The sequence below is a fragment of the Pungitius pungitius genome, chromosome 19 (genome assembly GCF_949316345.1).
Source record: "Pungitius pungitius chromosome 19, fPunPun2.1, whole genome shotgun sequence".
Taxonomy (NCBI): domain Eukaryota; kingdom Metazoa; phylum Chordata; class Actinopteri; order Perciformes; family Gasterosteidae; genus Pungitius; species Pungitius pungitius.
Window position 1 is genome coordinate 15,716,950 of NC_084918.1, and position 21,476 is coordinate 15,738,425.

Below are 21,476 nucleotides of genomic sequence, written 5' to 3' on the forward strand. Positions count from 1 at the left end.
CTAAATCTGTTAGAATATTGCATGCTTGGAACGTGCAGTGTGTGTGTGTGTGTGTGTGTGTGTGTGTGTGTGTGTGTGTGTGTAGACGGGCAGGCAGGCGAGCAGCTGAAACAGACACAGAGGTGGAGAGACAGCCCTTCACACTGGCTTCAGACCAGCGGCCGCACAAGGAATCCCATTCAAGGTGTGCTGGAGCCGCGTGGTCCACTCCTCCCATCAGGTAGCCTCATTCACTGAGCGCAGGGAGGTCTAAGCAAAGGTATACATACTAGAATCACCTCAGGGAGTATGCAAAGCATGTGATGTGGGAGAGGTCCACTTTAAATACATCACATTACTGCTAATACACGCGCAGCTCTCACACTGTTACTCATCTTCTAAAAAGTAGCAGTTACAAAACGACAGTCAGTAGGAGAGAGGAGAGGACGGGGCTGGTGGGGAGCGAGACAAACATTCACACCCAGACCCATCCCACCCTGATGATGAAAGTGCAAGCAGCGAGAGAGCGGGCTGACTGACACAGTGCTGTGGCGCGGTTGCAGACCAGAAATCCACGAATGCAGCGTGAAGGAAACTACCGCCATGGCCGGAATCCCTCAGGACACACAGGTAGGTCTCATCTCCTGAGCCAATCAGTGGCCTCTCCGACATCGTACCGGTGCATTATGACCAGATGATCGCCACGGACCTATTGGAAGGCGTTCTTTGCTTTGGAGACAATAGCAGCGCATTGTGGAGCAGGTCAGCAGTAATCTACGTGGGGGGGGCGGTTTCCAGTTTGACTCACCTGTCTTAACATCTTTAGTAGTACATGAAATAGAGCCTTTTGACGATAGATTGGTCAGAGCACTCACAAGAGCCCGGGAAGCTCAAACAGAGAAAGCTCCAACGGACCACCACATGGGATGAATCAATGGTTCCAACTGTTTCTCACGCATCGATCGATAAGCAAACATTTCAGCACTGAGGTCACTCACCAGCAGCGTGGGCAGCCCGGCCACCAGGGTGTAGAGCAGCGCGGGCGGCACGGCGCTGCTCTCCTCCGGCCCCAGGTAGGGCTTGGTGTACGCCGTGTCGTAGCAGAAGAAGCCCTGCACGTGGACGCTGAAGGTGTCGGTGTACTCAAAGTAGTAGGCCAGCATGACGGTCCCGGCCATGATCACCAGCTGGAAGTACAGCATGATGCAGACAAAGAGCGAGAGACATTTAAATGAAGCCTTTCCCCTCTCTCCCCGCTCCCACCCGGCCTCCTCCCCCCAGGGACCGGCTCATGGCGCTCTCTGTGGCGTGGTGGTGGAGGCTCGCTCGTCCCGGCGGTGGCTTCCTCTGATCTGCTACTGCCGACCGTGTGTGTGCGAGAGAGAGGCAAAGGGGAGGGAGAGAGAGAGAGAGAGAGAGAGAAGAGCCTCGGCTAACCGCCCCCCCCCCCCCCCCCACGTCTGTTTGTGTGTGCGGCTCAGAGAGAGAGAGAGAGAGAGAGACACCTTACGGCTTCCTCCATTTCAGTGTGCAAACTCACACACAGAAGCACGCACGCATTGCCATGTTCAGAGGGGGGGAGGGGGGTGGGGGGGTAAAGGGAAGGAGGGAGGGATCTGCACACGTCACTGAGTCTCCGACATGGCAGAGGCTGATGCGTGAGTCCATGCATAAACCTGCGTTGGTTGGGATGTGTAATGAGGATCAGCACTTGTGGGTCTGAGGGGGTTCAGAGCCCATCCGTGGGTCCGTTTGTGTGTTCACATCAAACAGGAAGCTCAACGTGCACAGTGCATGGTTACACAGATGAGCCCGTCGGCTCCCACTTCCTCCCACGTGGATGCGTCAGTGCATCACAAATGGACCCTCGCGGCGTGGTTCATGCCCTGATGAGGATTATTGGATGTTATTTTGAGGAGCAGCTACAATCTTGACTACGGACTCCATGTAGAAATTGTATCGGCCATATTGTTATTTTGTCTCCCAGCCAAGACCTCAAAATACTTTTCTGTTGTGTGAAGCACGGAACACGTTAATCATCAACGTTGATGAAGCAAATGCGTTTGACAAGCAGGTTTCATGTCAGTCACGCTTGCAGAATTGCATAATGGCCCATGCTTATTATGGAAAAAACAGGTTTTTGTCTTTATTTTTTGTCAAAAAATATTTTTCCAACACCGCAATCAAAAAATCTATCAACAGAATAAATGATTTGTTAGTTTTGCTAATAAAAAATGTCGTGGGTTATTCATTGTTGTTATAAAGTTATAACCATGACTCCATCTATAACACTCGTAAGACAACTAGCTCCGACCGCCGTGTCACTCCCCCCCCCCCCCCCAATTTGATGTTCTGTGCCAAATATTACTTTCCTCAGTTTTAGAGAGTAGCAAACATTAGATATGCACCATGCAGGGTTTGAGTTCCTATATGTTCAATCCCAGCTGGAGGTTCTGTAGAATTCTCCTTTTCATATCTGTTGCATTCCCCATGTCCCCCGCATGGATCAGTGCAGGGTCTTTGTCCCTAGTCATCTAGGCTGAAACCCAGAGGCCACTGGAGAGGGGTTGGTATGGGTGGATGCAGTCGGTGAGGACAGCTCTGAGTGGCCTCTATCAAGGTCAAATCTGTGCCCTGCTGGCTGCAGAGAGCATCTGCAACATCAAATATCATTAAAGCATCAGGAGTCCTACCAAGCTGTGAGCTGCAACACAGAATATAAACTTGTGTTCATGATGACGTTACATTCACTCATGATACCTCGCGAGGACACATTTCAAAGATGCATTTCAGATATAGAGAGAGTGTGGGTTTTGGAGCAGAGAATGTCACATGTGTATAAAATGTAAAGCCCTCTGAGGCAAATTTGTAATTTGCAATTTTGGGCTTTTGTGCCATTTAATAAGTATTGGCCAAACCAAATGGTATACTCATCGTCATGACCACATGTCTTGGGTGCAGTGGTTACATGACATTCCATGTCATTTATCCAAAGTGACTTACAATAAGGGCATATCAACCATAAGGTTACTATTGTTCAAACTAAGTGCTGCTAACATAAACATGCTAAAATGCTCATAACTGAGCATTTCATTCAAACATTTCAAAATATTTAATATAAGTTTGATTTAGTTTATTCAATGTGAAATGCTCCCACACCTTGGACAACTTGACTTAAACAGACGTGGTTGGTTTCATCGATTCGTTATTGCAGTCCTAATGTATTCGAGTAAGCTAAACGCCGTCTGGTCTGTTTTCATGACATCATCTGGATGCAAAACGTGTTTCCCTGAATCCAGGAAGACATCAGCTGGTGTACTAAAGCTGTATGAAGCAAACATAAACAGAGTCAGCTTTGGTATGATGGATGATTGCAATAAACAGATGATGATGATGCCGACTTGTAAGAAGTCTGAATTCATGTTATTGGTTCTCTCTGCATGCTAACAACTTTTAAAAGCTTTACTTTCTCTATCCAGCTAAGATCGATCAGTGCTAGGTTATGCTAACATTATTACTTCTCCATCAACCATCAATATGACGTCATAATGGTGTAGTAAATGAAAGCATTACTATTGCTAGTTCAAAATGCTTTATACACATTCATGTATTCACAGTTTTATCCGGTCTGACTCAACAGGAGGATAATAGAAGGGAAATGATAATAACATGTTATCATCTCCCCCATAGACACACAGAGGAGACGGTGCAAAAGCCTGCTGCAGCAAAGAAGACATCCCAGAAACGTGTGTCAGGCCTTTCTCTTTGCTTCCCTTGAGGAGTCACTAATGAGCTTTGGTGTCTGGGGAATACAGGTGTCACACCACACAGCAGCAGCATTAGAGCATGAAAGGCCTCTGACACACACACACACACACACACACACACACACACATTTGTTGAGCCATTTAAAACTGTCACTAGATGAAGCCGGACCAAAGCTACATTTCTATTGGAAACATTACATGAAGTGACTTTGTAAACTTTGATTGATAATGTTTGGTTGGATGGGTGGTTTGATTGATGGATGGTAGGATAGTTTGATGGTCGATTGGTTGGATGGGTGGGTTAATGTTTGGTTGGATGGGTGGTTTGATTGATGGATGGTAGGATAGTTTGATGGTCGATTGGTTGGATGGGTGGGTTAATGTTTGGTTGGATGGGTGGTTTGATTGATGGATGGTAGGATAGTTTGATGGTCGATTGGTTGGATGGGTGGGTTAATGTTTGGTTGGATGGGTGGTTTGATTGATGGATGGTAGGATAGTTTGATGGTCGATTGGTTGGATGGGTGGGTTAATGTTTGGTTGGATGGGTGGTTTGATTGATGGATGGTAGGATAGTTTGATGGTCGATTGGTTGGATGGGTGGGTTAATGTTTGGTTGGATGGGTGGTTTGATTGATGGATGGTAGGATAGTTTGATGGTCGATTGGTTGGATGGGTGGGTTAATGTTTGGTTGGATGGATGGTTTGATTGATGGTTTGTTGGATGAGTTGATGGATGGTTTGATGGTCAGCTGGTTGGTTGGTTGGATGGTTGGTTGGATGGTTGGTTGGATGAGTTGATGGATGGTTGGTTGCCGAGTCAGTGTTTTGTGTTTGAGGCTGCCACCAGAACAAGACAAAATGTTCTCGCTGAGGTTTCTTCCTTTTTTATTCCCATCAAAGAGACAGCCGATGTTGCATGTGTACAGGCAGTAAAGCCCTTGTCATTTGTGATTTTGGCCTGTATAAAACAACGTAACAGGATAGCTGGTTTGATGGATGGTTTACTGAGCTTGGACTTCAACCAGATAACCCGTTATATTTACTCAAAAACTGCTTCTGCTGAAACATGTTGCTACAATCTAACTCTCTTTCGTCACTAAGCAGAAACTTTATTTCTTCCTTGCATCGGTATGTGATTTCATACGCTGTGTTTGGGTTGTGATCAGGAGAAAGCTAGTTAGCCTTAACTGGCTCAGAAGAGACATGAAGTGAAATCTGCCTTCAATCACTCAGTTTCCCTGTGTCACACATTCAGGAAACCAGTTCAGATGAATAACTATGCTGCCAAGGCAACATCACCCCGACTGAGTGAGAATCTATTAATAGGCTTGTTGTGGTTGAGATATGAGAAATGCTTACATTGTGTTTTATTATACCACTATGCCAAAGGCAGCACTGCGACCCAGATACACAACGACCAATGCAATCAATCTCTCAGGCCGTCCGCACAACTTAAGACGGACTGATTTGTTACGCAACCAACAGCAGCTACGCAAGGAACACGACATGGAATAAACAGCTGGTTTTCCCGGATTTGGGCCCAAACACGAGCCTGTCTGCTTTCTGCACGAGAGTCAAAGGAGCACATTTGATTTCATTGAATGTGAATAAACAGCTCCTACTAAAAAGGCAAAGAGGCAGAGGAGGAAACTTCAAAGTAGCACGCTCCAAGCAGCCAAGGCTTATCTGGCATGTCACACTGCAGAAGATACTCATGCAGTGTCTTTGGTGGATCCTGCAGGCCCAAGTTCTTGAAGGAAAATAAATGTGGCAGGCGTGGAGGAAGTGGGGATTGAGGGCCGTGACCGCTCTGCAAAAGGGAGACAGCCAGTCCAGCCCTGGGGTCTCCTCAGCTATGGTTTAGCATCAATCCTTGTAGAGCTAAGTTTAAAACTTCTCAGATCACCAAAGTCGGTGGTGTCCATCCTCTTTGGGACATTCCAGTCTCTCTAAAATCTCACACCATTTCAAAGTGTAAAATATTGAGAAACTGATGAAGTCATCTAAACGTCCTGAATTAATCCATCACTTTCATAATTTACACAAAAATGAACACAGGGGATTTCATTTTCTTCAATTCCATTTGTGCATCACTAAACTATTGTATCAACCAATAGTTTATTGTGTCCCAGCATCATATACTGAATGCTGGACAGCCCTATTGTTGTCCTAAACATAGTAAAGACACATCAATAAGCATCACTTATGCACTTATGCACATAAACACACACACACACACAGTGGTTTTTGTTTTAAATCAACCTCACATACACTAAATGTGTTACTATGTTTCCAAATCCCAGCAACTCAAATGTAATGTTATATTAAATATAATTAATTAAAATAGTTTTAGAAATAGTTAAAATGGTTAATAGTTGTAAATCTACGCTGCTCATTTTATACATTAACTTGCCACAGTGACACTCTTACATTTAGTTGGGCCATGTGTGTAACGTTAAATCATGAGAGCGGTTGTAACTTGAGATGTTACAGTGAGAGAAAAGTCCCTTTCAGGGGCAGCAATCATTGGCCCTCACATCATTCAAGAGATGTGGAAGCTGAACTCAAATGGAGTACTGGGGTTTGTTTAGTCCCAGTGATAAGTGACTCTGAGATGTGTGGTTCCCTTTTCTCTCCACTAGGTGGTGACAGAACACAACGTGTTTACAGCAGCTGATTGTCTCAGGGGTCCCGGACTCAGGCGACCAGTATTTCACAGGCATCGGGGTCCCTGGAGATCCACACACGTATTACATTACACACTCTATGAGCAGCTGGACGTCTCCAAGTTGGTTTTAATTCGATGCTGCATCATTGGGAGTGTGAAAGTTCTAATGGTGGTTGGAAGACCCTTCTCTTAGTTGGATCTGGTAAAACCCTGGTAAGCTTTTCTGAGCAGCAAGTTAAGGGTCAGGATACACAATGAGAGCATCCGTCTTTTTTTATCTTTTTATGAATCATATCTTACCTCGCCCGCCAGGGAGGTGTACAATTTCCTGCGCTCCCTCCTGCTGAGTGGTTTCGTAGGCATGTTGACTTCCTCTTTCCATGAGCATCAACTGCAGAAGAAGGAAATGGATGAGTTGGAATAGACGCAGCGTAGGACATCATTAGGAAGAGAGAGAAACAACGCAGTGGATCCCCGTGTACAGCGTGACGCCGTGCAAGCTCTTACCAGCGCTGTGTAGAGGAGCTACTTGTCTTACGTGTGTTGAGCCAAGGTTATAACTTTATGCCAATAATGAATAACCCACAACAGACACTCTTTAAAAGGGTAAAACACCACAGCACAACAGCTTCTGACACAAAATGTATGTATGGGCTTCTATAGTTCTGTGAATGCATAGCTTCAGCCAATCCAAAGACGGGGTTTGTAACCAATTGGACTTAGAGATACCGTGGTAACTGGCCCTGACTTTTGTTCTCTCGAGGCGGACTTTTGCTCGCGGATGTTTAATTTACGCATGAACCGTATTCGCTCTTGAATTTTGACAGTGACGTCACTCCCTAGGTTGTCTTTGACAAAAAACGTTACTCCACCTTGTATTATGTCAGCCTTTTAGAACAATGAATTGAATTGAATTGAACAAGTCAGTCGACACAAGACGCAGGAGCATAGGCCAGCTTTACCTCTCTGTTTACAGTAATCTATAATAACAATATTACTAACACAGGGGGTAGTGTTGCTCACATTCACAGAAACACTGGTCCTGATGCGACTTGAAGACACTATCCCGTCAAAATCAACCCACCGAACACGTGGCTAGTCAACTTCCGGGAAGAGCTCGGTCGGATACTATTACCGGGTAACCACTGTACGTGAACGCCACATGTGACGTCACTAGACTGATAAAGCGCATTCAGTACGCTGGTATCATACAGCAGCATCGATAACCACGTGTGTGTCGTTGTGACCGGTCACCGTGATGGCTGCCACCCACCTGGCGCAGACAGCGGTCGCTGAATACGCACTTCGTGCTCGCGCGAGTCAGTGTGGGGGGGGGGGGGGGGGACAGACAGCCCGGGGACTGTCCTACCTCGGACAGCTCCAGGAGCGCAGCCTCCGAGGAGTCAGAGCCGGGGAACCGCACCGACACGCCGCTCCGCGGGTACTACCGGCTCAATCTACAGCTTCATGCTTGTCTCCTCACACTTTTTCCCGCATCTTCGCTGCTTCAACTACCGGATCCCTTTTGGGGCGCGTGCACACGGCTTCCCCCTGCTGTTGCGCATGCGCAGCTCAAGTCCGCCTGTGGTGGGGCCGAGTGATGCCTTCAAGTAATGAGTAGAATACCGAAAAATAGATAATACTAATGAATTAAACTAAACAATTGAAATTAATGTTTTCTTTATATTTACCTAGATTTACATACATGACCTTGAAAAACGTTTGACTTTGAGTTTTTAGATGTCCCAGCTTGGAGTTTACCATGAAGGCAGCATGGCCCCCATCTGTGTCTGATCCAGCAGCAGTAACACGAGTCCTATTCACACGCACGGACTTACGTGGTGTCCATTTACCACCACATAACGTCGTGGAGCAGTGGGAAGAAACCTGGGCAAGCAGCTAGTGTGTGAAAGCTGAGAGATGTTAAACCTCACGTTTTACCACAGACTCTGTGATGACAGCTTGTCTCATCACAGCAACACACACACACACTAGGTTGGATGGTTTATTGTCTGACAGCAGATGCTGCTAGTTTTATATTAGCATTAGTTGTTTATGAAATGCTTATTGGAGATGTGAAGCACTCATCACGCTGTTTCATCACACTGGAGCTCTTCTCCGTTTTAAACCTGTCCTCCTGTGACTGCCTCTAAAAGTAAATAATCAAATTGTTCTCATAACTTTAAATGGTGTCTGGTGTTGACATTCTGCTGCTGGCTCTGTCGGCCTCATTCACTCATTGAGGCATAATGTATCTACATTGACTGTATTTTAATGTGGGGGGAAAAAGAAAAGAGCAGTTTCAGGTTGCAGCAGCATATTCACCTCTGGATGTGGAGGGGACAAACGAGACACTTTGAAGGAGACGCCAATGACATTCAGAAGTTCCAGCAGCCGCTTTGATAAGTCACATTAAACTTGGTCTGATAATTTTCTATTTCACAAAATATTTCACTATTCGCATTGTATTTCACTTTTTAATTATATTTCTTCTCACTTTGTTTGGTTATTAAAACCTTTTTGATTTTTAAATTTGAGCCAGTTGACTCCTTTGATTCATTGTTTCCGACGAGAACAAAGGAGTGTGATCTCCCTCAAGGGCCCCCCAACCCCCTAACACTAATAGCCACATATCGGTCAACTGACATGAGCACCATGGTTCCTACTGAGGAATAAACGACAATATAAAGGACGCACATGAGGTCACCTAGAAACCAGCAGCCATCTGAAAGCAACATCTGAAAGAATAAGATGAGGCCCACAAAGAAGTCTGAGACGGCCGGAGAGAGCAGGAGCAGGTCGGTGGGGGAGTGGAGCTGCCATGTCGTAAGCAAGTAGTACGCCCCAATTGGATACTGCATGTAACAACATGTCCTTTGTGATTTGGCAGGCTGCATGAAACTCATACGTGGTTAAGTTGTCCCGCCCCAACAGGTGCAACCTGATCATCAAAGTCGAGTGAAGGGTAAAAACACTTTGTGAATGTTATTATTCACTATAAACTCATATCTTATCATAACATTTGTTACAAATGTTTGTGCTTCATCATGTGTTCCCCACTAGTCTAACTGTATAAAAAGACCAGGTGACAAAGAGGGGCGTGCACGGGTCCTTTAAACTCTATCTGGTCCCACAAAAGAATCCAGTCTGTTGTCACAGCCACTCACAAGGTGAAAGGATTGTTCCACAGATGCTGGTTTTGATCCTGAAAGATTCTTGTTTGAGCAGTGACGAGGATTCTGTTCACGATGACCTCAGTCAACCAGTCGGACCGCATACTTGATGGTGACGTGTGGACACACCCTCTCTGATGAAGGACAACAAGCTGCGTCACTTCACTCCGTCTGATGGAAGCTGAAGTGAAGCACGGAGCAACTTTTCTACACGGACCTGCTGAGGACAGAAGACAGCTGCCCACTGAGGAAGTTCATGTCTACAACCTCAGTAAGTGGAGCTGTTATTGGTGGAATGACATCATTGATGGTTGTGAACGTGTGATTGTTTAAAGCTGGTAAACAAGATGGCGCCTGTGTGAGCAGGCAGAGAGAAGCTGCTGTTAGTCTGAATGATGACACTGTGATGAAGAAGAGGGGCTCAGTCTGATCTGGGGTCTGTGAGGACTGTTACTGATGAGGAGGGGAAGTAAGCAGACAGAGGGGCACTAGGACCCAGCAGGGAACACAGAGCTCACCTGGGCCTTTGTTCCTGCACTGAAACGCACCTGAGAGACGCCCTGTTTGCTCTCACCTGCTGATTCAGTCCTTTAAGTCCACAAAGCTTCATGTTCACTTCTTCATCTGCTTTAAACATATTAAGTCACTTTTTAGAGTGTTTGAATGTGTTTGTGTTTTCTTTAGTGTTCAGTTTTTCTCTCTTTGATCACCAGGTTGTAATCAACCTTTTACTAACTGATCACATGATGAAGTAAACCATCTAATCAAGCTTTCCCATGTTACCATAATAACCAAAGTGTGTCATATTAGCACAGCTACATGTCATTTTACTGCTCTGTGTTTTACGAACTTCTGGACTCTGAAGGAGATCAAGAGGAGAAACAGCACAGCTCCATCTGCTGGAAAATGAGTGATACTGATCATCTTGTAAAACACTACATTTTTAGGATGAGCATTTAAGATGACGTCTGTTGACATGTTTATAGAAGGTAAAAGAGAGTTTGTCTTTCTCTTTAAACTTTAACAGATAGACGACAACAACACTGAAAGTGTCCCACGAGAGTTTTAGTATTGAGGAGAATGAGCTGTGTGTTTGTCCTAATGAAGATAATAATGTGTGAGCTCTCCCAGCAGGTTGTTGTGAAGGTGTGAAGATGTGGACTCTGCTATGAATCAGGGTGAGGGCCCAGAGGAAGGAGTCCCTCCCTCTGAAGCCCCTCTGTGTGAACATGACAGTCAGACCAAAGCTCAGAGGTGAGAGGACCAACTCCAACTGTCCTCCACTTTTCAACAACGTCTTTGCCTCACTGACTCTGGTTCTACATGTGTGAACAGGATCCATCAGAGACAAGGACTTGAACCCAGCTCTGTGTCCATGAAGAGTGATAGGTCTAAAGAACATCCTTTACGCCTCAAAGATGGATGCCGTTCTTATAACCCGGAGTAAGTTCTTAAACGGATGCAGAACAGTTCTGATCCTCAGTCATGAATTACAGAAATGGTTCTGCATTGTTTAAAGTGTTGTTTCCATGACGATCAATACTGACATTATCATTCTCTAATATCTAAACAACAAATAAAAATATTCGGGAGCTAGCTGCAAGTTAAGCTACCCAACCACACGGCAAACCACGTGTGGTTACAAGGTGGCAAAGGGGTTTCTAGGAGGCTGTGTTTGTTCACCATGTGTGTTCCTCGCATAGTTAAACCTCTTTCTGTAAGTAAATCTATGTGTGTGACAGGTGACAGGTGTGTTGGTCACTAAATGATAAATCAAAGACAGAAGAAAAGACTCAAACCAAAGCAGATCATATGTAGAACATTTAATAAAATGACACATCGCTCACAATGCATTTAACATCAAAACAAAAATAACAACACACTTGACCATACACATTTTGGCCTTACTATGTGTTGATAGGGTTTGCTGTGTGTCCGCAAGTCTTGTTTAACTCTGTCACTCCCAGTCCTTCTATGAAGTTTGTCTGTGTTTTCTGTGACTCACCGGTTCTCTTGTTTCAGGCACCTCACCCACTGTGTGATTACAAGATCCTCCCTGATTGTCCACACCCGTGTCTTGTAGCTTGCCCTCCCTTGTGAATTTAGACCGTGTCAATCCCTTGTTCTGTGCCTGTACCAGTCATTTTCTAGTGTGTCTTTCCGTGTACCTGTCAGTTTTGCCTGACGATTTGGTTACCGTTGCGTGTCTGAAGAATATATCGTTATATATATATATATATATAACAATATATTCTTTGCCTGACTACGTCTTGCCTCAGTTGTGGCCAGCGGCCTAACATGCTTGGTCCTTTGTTGCGTAGACCGATTGGGGATCTTGTGAACTGTTGGGAGTCTTCAGCTCGTTTTTATCATGATCAATCATGACGGAAGCTAAAATCTTTACCCAATGTTGTATTGATGTTGATGGTCCAAACACCAAGTGAGCTGATGGTTCAGGTGCCTCCACAGAGAGGACCTGGAGAGCTCAGAGGTTCCCAGAAGTCAGTCTGCCCAGCAGCATCAAACACACCTGGACTCCATCTTCATGGTGTGTACAACTACTTTTACATCTATCAGTTCATCATCATCTCCATGTTGCACTTTTTAGACCAGTGGATTGTCAGTCTGTCCAACATGGGCCTGATGTTAGCTTCCATGGTTCTAGTTTGTGTCATTCATAGAATGTTCTGTTCCAGCTGCTGGAGGAGAACATCCTCACTTTTGCCAAGAACGAGCTGAAGAAGATTCAGAAGGTTGTGAGTTCAGAATACCCAGAATGCTTAGAGAGTCAGAGGGACAAAGATGACTTCCCGGACAGTGAGGATGAAGAGCAGAGGTGCAGCAGAGAGGCATTTATGAAGATCTCAGTGCACTTCCTGAGGAGAATGAAGCAGGAGGAGCTGGCTGACCATCTTCAGAGCAGTAAGAGGATTTCTCTAAAGAATTACCATGCTAATAAATGAGACCTCCACTAATGTCTCAAGAGATGGAAAGACTATGTTGATTGAGTCATTCTCTCAGGAAAGGGCATGTTAAAAAACCTGTTTGTTACTTCTTACTTCTTCCTTTCATTCAGGACTATTTGCTGCAGTTTGTCAGCGTGAACTCAAATCCAACCTGAAGAAGAAGTTCCAGTATGTGCTTGAGGGGATCGCTAAAGCAGGAAACCCTACCCTTCTGAATGAAATCTACACAGAGCTCTACATCACAGAGGGAGGGACTGGAGAGGTCAAGGAAGAACATGAGGTCAGACAGATTGAAACAGCATCCAGGAGACCAGCCAGACCAGAAACAACCATCAGACAAGAAGACCTCTTCAAAGCCTCAGCTGGAGGAGAAGAACCAATCAGAACAGTGATGACTAAGGGAGTGGCTGGCATTGGGAAAACAGTGTTAACACAGAAGTTCACTCTGGACTGGGCTGAAGACAAAGACCACCAGGACATACACTTCACATTTCCATTCACCTTCAGAGAGCTGAATGTGCTGAGAGAGAAGAGGTACAGCTTGGTGGGACTTGTTCATCACTTCTTCAGTGAAACCAGAGCAGCAGGAATCTGCAGGTTTGAAGAGTTCCAGGTTGTGTTCATCTTTGACGGTCTGGATGAGTGTCGACTTCCTCTGGACTTCCACAACAATGAGATCCTGACTGATGTCACAGAGTCGGCCTCAGTGGATGTGCTCCTCACAAACCTCATCAGGGGGAAGCTGCTTCCCTCTGCTCGCCTCTGGATAACCACACGACCTGCAGCAGCCAATCAGATCCCTCCTGAGTGTGTTGGCAAGGTGACAGAGGTCAGCGGGTTCACTGATCCCCAGAAGGAGGAGTACTTCAGGAAGAGGTTCAGAGATGAGAATCAGGCCAGCAGGATCATCTGTCACATAAAGACCTCACGAACCCTCCACATCATGTGCCACATCCCAGTCTTCTGCTGGATCACTGCTACAGTTCTGGAGGAGGTGTTGAAAACCAGAAAGGGAGGAGATCTGCCCAATACCCTGACTGAGATGTACATCCACTTCCTGGTTGTTCAGTCCAAAGTGAAGAAGGTCAAGTACGATAGAGCAGCTCAAACGGATCCCCACTGGAGTCCAAAGAGCAGGAAGATGATCAAATATCTGGGAAAGCTGGCCTTTGATCAGCTGCAGAAAGGCAACCTGATCTTCTATGAATCTGACCTGACAGAGTGTGGCATCGATATCAGAGCAGCCTCAGTGTACTCAGGAGTGTTCACTCAGATCTTCAGAGAGGAGAGAGGACTGTACCAGGACAAGGTGTTCTGCTTTGTCCATCTCAGTGTTCAGGAGTTTCTGGCTGCTCTTCATGTCCATCTGACTTTCTTCAACTCTGGTGTAAATCTGCTGTCAGAAGAACAGACAACCTCCCTGTGGTCTAAAGTCTTTGTTGACAAACCTAAACCAATGCGTCTCTACCAGAGTGCTGTGGATGAGGCCTTACAGAGTCCTAATGGACACCTGGACTTGTTCCTCCGCTTCCTCCTGGGTCTTTCCCTGGAGACCAATCAGACTCTCCTACGAGGTCTGCTGATCCAGACAGGAAGTCGCTCAAAGACCAATCAGAGAACGGTCCACTACATCAAGGAGAAGATCAGTGAGAATGTGTCTCCAGAGAAAAGCATCAATCTGTTCCACTGTCTGAATGAACTGAATGATGGTTCTCTAGTGGAGGAGATCCAACAGTCGCTTAGTTCAGGATGTCTCTCCTCAGATAAACTGTCTCCTGCTCAGTGGTCTGCTCTGGTCTACATCTTACTGTCATCAGAAGAAGATCTGGAGGTGTTTGACCTGAAGAAATACTCTGCTTCAGAGGAGGCTCTTCTGAGGCTGCTGCCAGTGGTCAAAGCCTCCAACAAAGCTCTGTAAGTACAGAGAGAGTTAGAATCATACATCATGACATGCTGTCATTTTTTTCTACTTATTGTTCATATTTTATTCATTGTTTCTTCAGACTTAGTGGCTGTAACCTCTCAGTGAGAAGCTGTGAAGCTCTGTCCTCAGTTCTCAGCTCACAGTCGTCTAGGCTAAAAGAGCTGGATCTGAGTAACAACGACCTGTCGGATTGTGGAGTGAAGCAGCTGTCTGCTGGACTGGAGAGTCCTCTCTGTCACCTGGAGACTCTGAGGTTAGCTTAAGTTAATCAATAATATACATGTGTCTCTAAGCCTTTTTAAATTTCTTCATCAAGATTTGAGGCATCATAAAAATATTGTTCACCACTCACCGTTCTCTCTCTCTCTCCCTTCATCTTTCGTTAAAACAAGTCAGATGATAGAGAAAACTAACTTTGTATTTAGGTCAAATAAACAACAATAATTATCCCTGGCACATGCTGATATTGATACTACAGCACTTACTGTTCATTTTCCTCTTGTTTAATATAAAGCAAAATACATTCTAAACACTTTCACTGAACACATTTTCTTTGGTGCTCCTGTTGGGTTCTGAACGCCGAAGACCACCTTCCCTTTGTTCTCGTCCCGGCAGGAAACAGTGAATCAAAGAGTCGACTAGGTCAGGTCTTAAAAATGTATTTAATAACCAAACAAAGAGTAAGGCCTACAATTACAAAGTGAAAGTGGGGTTGTCTTCTGGTTGTATTTGAATGTCATTGGCTCCTTCTTCAAATATCTCCTCCTGGTCCAGCCTTTTCACATCCAGGTGTGAACTGCCACGTTATCACATGTTTATCACAGTTTATCTGGTGCAATACTTTGCCTCATTCAGCTGTCTTGCATCCAATTGCTTATCTAATACCTGACAGGAGAAAAAACTCCCAACAAAAACCCTCTTTTGGGGAAAAGATAGGAGAAATCCATTAAGGACGGAAATTAGCTTCCGTCCCCAGGTTTTAACATTACATCATGACAGGATGTTAATGTGTACATTATTTATATGATTTACATGACTATAAATTGTTATTGTCTATAATGCATTCACTTCATTTAACATACAAATGTAATCTCTACTATCTAACATCATACATACTACAATTCTACACTAAACATTGATACATGTAACATACTTCTCACTGCTAGGGGTGCACTTCGTCTTAAATTCCTAACACTCCTGACTTTATTTTAGTTCAAACTCGTCAAATAAGATTTACTTTTAACATTAATGTTATCTATCTTCTTATTGATTGTTGTCTCTTCAGACTGGAGGGCTGTAACCTCTCAGAGAGAAGCTGTGAAGCCCTGTCTTCAATTCTCAGCTCCCAGTCCTCTAGTCTGAGAGAGCTGGATCTGAGTAACAACGACCTGCGGGATTCAGGAGTGAAGCTGCTTTCTGCTGGACTTGGGAGTCCTCACTGGACACTGGAAACTCTGAGGTATGAAGAGGCCTGCTGCAGTCACAGACAATCAGTCTGGTAGAGGAGGTAGAGCTGGAAACCTTTTCTCTGTCCCACTGTCAGCCTGGTTAATATGCCCCCGACACACCAAACTGACCTCAAACCACAAAATAGTGGACTTCCTTCCATCCATCAGGTGACACTGACTCCTGATGAACCATCATGTTGATGTTTATCTGCTGCATGTGGAAGCAGCTGGTTGATATGATGTTAGACCGAACTACTTTAGACAATGATCACATGTCACATGTTGTGTTTATAGCTTGTTTCTAACTGAACCACGAGTGGACAAAGAAATCACTTGATGCAGGTTTAAACATTTGATACTGCTGAAGGAAACAGAGTCTGAAATGGAAGTTGAGGGTCAGTATAATACTGATAATAATTAGATGATGAATAAGTGAACATTATGAGCTGTGGTCAAGAAACTCCACTTCAGTAGAAGAAGAGGTGGTCCACGTGGACATAAAGGACCAAGCTGTGTGTATGAGAGTGATGTCATGTCCATGTCTCCATGCTGCTCTGACCCCCCTCCTCCTTTCAGGGTGGAGCCTGCTGGAGTCCAATGGTTCAGACAAGGTCTGAGGAAGTGTAAGTGCTTTGAGTTTGATTCATGAAGATTCAACCATCGTCACACTGTGACATCGCTCATTCACCTCTGTGATGTCATCATCAAAGTGTCACTAGATGAACACATGATTAATAACTGCAGCTGTATTGTGTCTTGTTCTCTCATCAGATTCCTGTGAACTCACAATCGATCCAAACACAGTAAACAGACAACTCAAACTGTTGGACAACAACAGGAAGGTGACATGGGTGGAGGATCAGTCATATCCTGATCATCCAGAAAGATTTGACTACTGGCCTCAGCTGCTGTGTAGAACTGGTCTGACTGGTCGCTGTTACTGGGAGGTTGACTGGAGAGGAAGTGTTTATGTATCAGTGAGTTACAGAGGAATCAGGAGGAAAGGAGACAGTACAAACTGTTTGTTTGGATGGAATGATCAGTCCTGGAGTCTGGAATGCTCCGATGAAGGTTGCTATGTCTGTCACAATAAGACAGGAACGCGCATCACCTCCTCCTCCTCCTCCTCTGGTAGAGTAGCAGTGTACGTGGACTGTCCTGCTGGATCTCTGTCCTTCTTCAGAGTCTCCTCTGACACACTGATCCACCTCCACACCTTCAGCACCACATTCACTGAACCTCTTCATCCTGGGTTTGGGTTCTTGCTCTGGCCTGGGTCTGATTCCTCAGTGTCTCTGTGTTCTCTGCAGGAGGGAGAGTCTCCTCCTGGTGGAGAACCTTCCTCTCTGCTCACCACATAGTTCAGTCTGTACAGCTGATGGTGGTTCATGTGGATGCAGATGCAGGTGGAGCAGGTGAAGGGTGCCTGAGCTGGTCTGGACTCTGGGGGGGGTCCACAGCTCTCTGGGACTTGTGGTGTTGCAGATGGAAGTCTGAAAGGGCCCAGTGAGGTGTGGTTTAATGCTGCTGTGCTTGTTGGCTCTATGAATGAATCAATTGATCATCATTTAGATATTGGGTCCTCATTAGGGTTTAATCTTAATCTGTATTTGTTGCAAGGAGTGATGGGTTACTCACATTAAACTGGATTTCTTCCCCCCACCAGCCCATGAAGGATGGGGGGAGGCCCAGAATATAAAAAAAAAAACATCAGTAGGAAGTGTCTGTTAAGAGTATGAATAGTGTTTGTGTGTGGAGTTCATCTACAAAGTGTTTACGTAGATTTCATGAACAATGTGGAGATGCATTTATTTGAAGCACTTTCACCAAAATGAAGCTTTTCATTTACACTTGCAGGAATAAAATGCCTTAAATACTGTATAGAGAATGTTTCTTGTCATCTGTCTCTGGTCCTCTTGTCCTCTGGACAGTTAGATTAATAGCTTGTTCTGTTAATAATCAAGATAGTTGTGTCATCACCTTTTGAAGCGTTTCCGTTTTTCTACACGTCCTCCCCATGTTTATGTTGGTAAGGTTTTTGGCACCTTATTGTTGGGTTTTTTGAGCATTTAAACATAATAAGCTTTGCCTCTCATTGTTTTTATACAAATACAAATAATCTTTCTGGATTAACGATTACATTTTTTAAAGTAAAAAGTTACTTAATCAAACTGTTGTGATCCAATCAATAATCTCAATGGATCTTTTTCCATGGAATGCGGTAGAGATCAAACTCGCCACCATCAGTACGAGCGTATTTTTCCTGCAGATTGATGTTCTGCTCGATGGTTTCATGTGATAAACTGCTGCTGATTCTCGTACTTCTCTTTTCGGAGCTCGTCCCTAGTTTGCATCACTAGGGATGGAAGGTATTTGTTGGTTTATTTATTAAATATACAGGATGCAAATATTATCCACATATAACTACTTTCTGTAAAACAAATTGTATGAGGACGTTGTATAGTCAGAAATTCCTTCATCATATTGGTTTGTTTGCACCCTAGAAAATCACAAATAATAGCTTCAACAATTTTAATCAATCAAGTTTTTAATCAATTATTGAAATAAAAGGTAAATCAAGAGTAAGGAAAAGATAAGATGCAGATAAAACACGCTACCAATAACGCCATATAAGAAAAACTAGAGGGCGCTACAGAGACATTTCTTCATACCCGAATGTGAGACCAAGAAATGATCACATTTTTTAACAGTCCAGATATCCATGCTAACTAGACCAGCGGGAGATTAGCTTTGTTTAGCTTAGCATAAATACACGCGCAAACCAAAATGTTACAGGTGTTTTTACCAAACGGACATTTCCTGCAGTGAATGAAAAGGGAATGAACGTTAGGAGTTGATCCTGACTGCAGTTAAACTAGTTATCACTCTGGTTTGATGTATTGTGATTACTTCTGATGTAACGTCACACTTGAAAATAACCGTAATCTGTTTTGTCCACACTTATCAGCTGGTTCCATGTTGTGGGTTTAGTTTGGAGTCATCAATGGTTCCGACGCCTGTTTGCAGTCAAAAGGCCTCAAAGGCTCAGACAGAACAAGAATGTTGGTTTGCTTCCACCAGCTCACTCTCACATGATGTCATAGTGGTTTAGGATCAATAGATATCTAACAGCAGTCAAGAAGAAGTTTGTCATGGTGCTTTTAGTGGTTGCTGCTATTCCTGGACTGAAGATAAAAAGCATGAGAAGTCGTCATATTGAACTCATATCAGTTCTTATCAAATGTGTCTTAAAAAAGAACCGTCCTCAGTGGGACTTCACACACGGATTGCTTCTACGACACTGCAAAGAATTCTGGGTAAACAAGTTAGAAGCCTCTGACAGACCTCTGGACTGTGGTCCAGTGAGGACAACTAGTGTCAAAGTGTGACTGTGCACTCTGTTTACACTTTATCTGTGTGTGTAACCGGGTTCCGTCCACACTCGTTGTGTGTTCACCACGTGCCAAGGAGCGCCAGTGGTGTCCTGGATGTCCCGAATCTCACTGCAACCCACCAAAAGTAGCTCCAGAGGTTCTGGGTGGCGTTCAGATGGAACCAGTTTAGAGACGCAACCATCGGTGGTCTGCCTCTACAACGGCCTCAGCTGCACCGACAACTGAACTCATGCACTCTGTTCACAAGTAACCCAGAGTGTGTATTTATTGTACACTAAAGTACTTCCTGTATGTACTGTGAAATGTGGAAATTGATCAAATATATGTAAAGTAGGTCTCATTATTCCAATGTGACATGTGTTGAATAAACCTGTAACAATATTTTGGACATAAAACATTTGTGATTCAATGCAGTGTGTCTTGTCCTTTGTCCCCACTGAGACATATGGACAGTACTTTGCCAAGACATATCTGTCTCTCATCAGTGTGTTTTTTAATGATCCGAACAGACCTCAGACCAGCGCCCATCTGCAGACTTCACTGCACAAAGAATAAAACACTCTTCAAAAAGGGGCTTTAGTATTTCTTTAGTGTGAAAATATTCAGACCACCGCTGGTTGAAAAGATGAAGAGACGGACAATGTTATCGTTTAACATATCGTATCGTAACGTATCAAATGCTTTTTAGAGATGCGAAGCACACTTGTTCCTCTAGAGGGAGGCATCACGCTGTTTCATCGGCCCATGTTCCACTGTTTGTCCTAATGAAGTCCTCACAATAACATAAAACATAAAAACGGAACATCTTTCAGTAGAAGCTTATATCAATAACTAAATAATGCCAAACTAATGTGTAATCAATGAATTATTGCATCACTACGTTATAAATACTGAAGTTAATGGTCCTCATGTGAGGTGGGGGGCGGAGTCTGCTGATTGCCGGAGGAGGAGAGGTTTAACGGAAATGTTGTCTCTCTGAAAGCAATCAGCTGCAAATTTATGAATATTAATTTTATTTTATCAACAATACAGTACCAGTCAAAAGTTTGGACACACTTTCTCATTGTAGTAAAGGTCACATATATATAGATTTATGGTCTGTAACCAATTATATCCTCTCTTATCTGTCAGCTCAACTGTTTCTTTTTGGAGTCATTCCTTTAAAGGCAATTACAGTCAGAATAAGAGATAAACTTATGATCTTATACTTGTGAATCCTTACAAAATGCCAGATTCTTCTCCATCCTCTGTAAACTCTGTTACCATAACAACGAGGAGGAGGACATGGCTGAGCCATCCAATGAGCCAATGTTGTCCAGCGTTAGCTGAGACCATCTCGTCTGCTCTCTGCAGGAAGGTTGTAACCTGCTCTCTGCTTTTCTTTCCTTCGTTGTCAAACACACAGAATCTACCACCACACAAGAAGACCAGTTCTGACACAGGATGGTTGGACTGGATCATTTTCTCCAGGTTCTGGCCTTTCAGCTTGTCTGCGTGAGTGAAAAGCACCATGGAGTACTTTCAGCAGATCATACAGCTGGATGTGAGTGGGGGTGTTTTGGCCTATTCAGACCACAATGAGAAAGGCATGTGGTCCTGGACAGGCTGTTACAATCATCTTCTTGATCTCAAGGTACAGCTCTTTAGGAGACAGAACTTCATCAGTGACCCCTGGAGTGTCGACCACTGTGACCGTACAACCCTCCAAGGTGGCTCTATTTAACCCTCACAGACAATAACAACATCCTACGGTCAGGAACTCTAGTCTCGAGGGACCAACCCCTGGTTCCCCCCCATTCTTCACCTGAAGAACAATGACCTCATCCCAACCTCACTTCCTAGAGATGCTGAAGCTCACAGTCTACAGGAGCCAACCACCTCATCCTACCTGTTCCAGGGGAGGTCCTGCAGCTCTGCCACGGTCACTAAGTCTGCTTGGAGCGCTGACATTAAACACCAAATGTGAGTGTCCCCTCAACCCCCCCAATGCAGCGCATTGCGATTACATTCCTCAACAAGCTCTCTGGTTCAAGAGGACCACGAAGAGGAAGACTTCCTCCCCTGAGTTGGTCTCCTGCGTCAAAGTATTGATTGATTAGTAAGGTGCTCACAGATCTGAGCTGATATCAGATATTTGACTGAGAGGGATTGCT

General features: G+C 44.5%; 2 protein-coding genes across 5 annotated transcripts in view; one reads left to right on the plus strand and one right to left on the minus strand.

Annotated features, from left to right (window-relative positions):
• Positions 1-8,403, minus strand: part of plppr5b (phospholipid phosphatase related 5b) — a 41,815-nt gene extending 33,412 nt beyond the window's left edge. Inside the window, exons 1-3 of one of the 4 annotated variants that reach the window (XM_037455458.2) lie at positions 7,787-8,403; positions 6,718-6,808; positions 978-1,166 (exon numbers count right to left, since the gene is read on the minus strand). In XM_037455458.2, coding sequence (XP_037311355.2) covers positions 978-1,166; positions 6,718-6,780 — 252 coding nt within the window. In that variant the 5' untranslated portion in view covers positions 6,781-6,808; positions 7,787-8,403. Of the gene's footprint in view, positions 1-977; positions 1,438-6,717; positions 6,809-7,690; positions 7,746-7,786 lie in introns of those variants that run through there. The other 3 variants (XM_037455459.2, XM_037455462.2, XM_037455460.2) reach the window with 3 other exon arrangements.
• A 658-nt stretch (positions 8,404-9,061) lies between these two features.
• On the plus strand, positions 9,062-19,688 carry LOC119198382 (NLR family CARD domain-containing protein 3-like). Its single transcript, XM_037455456.2, has 10 exons — positions 9,062-9,861; positions 10,722-10,844; positions 10,926-11,033; positions 12,060-12,138; positions 12,287-12,512; positions 12,667-14,470; positions 14,560-14,733; positions 15,766-15,939; positions 16,505-16,551; positions 16,700-19,688. The coding sequence occupies exons 2-10, from the start codon at positions 10,759-10,761 to the stop codon at positions 17,287-17,289; spliced, it is 3,288 nt and encodes a 1,095-aa protein (XP_037311353.2). The 5' UTR covers positions 9,062-9,861; positions 10,722-10,758; the 3' UTR covers positions 17,290-19,688.
• The last annotated feature ends 1,788 nt before the right edge of the window (positions 19,689-21,476 follow it).

What these genes read in the sequence shown, in the direction of transcription:
- LOC119198382 (XM_037455456.2), top strand. Translation starts at nt 10,759, where the DNA reads ATGAATCAGGGTGAGGGCCCAGAGGAAGGAGTCCCTCCCTCTGAAGCC. An exon ending in ACCTGGACTCCATCTTCATG is followed by an intron (nt 12,139 to 12,286) that starts GTGTGTACAACT and finishes GTTCTGTTCCAG; the next exon opens with CTGCTGGAGGAGAACATCCT. An exon ending in AAAGCCTCCAACAAAGCTCT is followed by an intron (nt 14,471 to 14,559) that starts GTAAGTACAGAG and finishes TTGTTTCTTCAG; the next exon opens with ACTTAGTGGCTGTAACCTCT.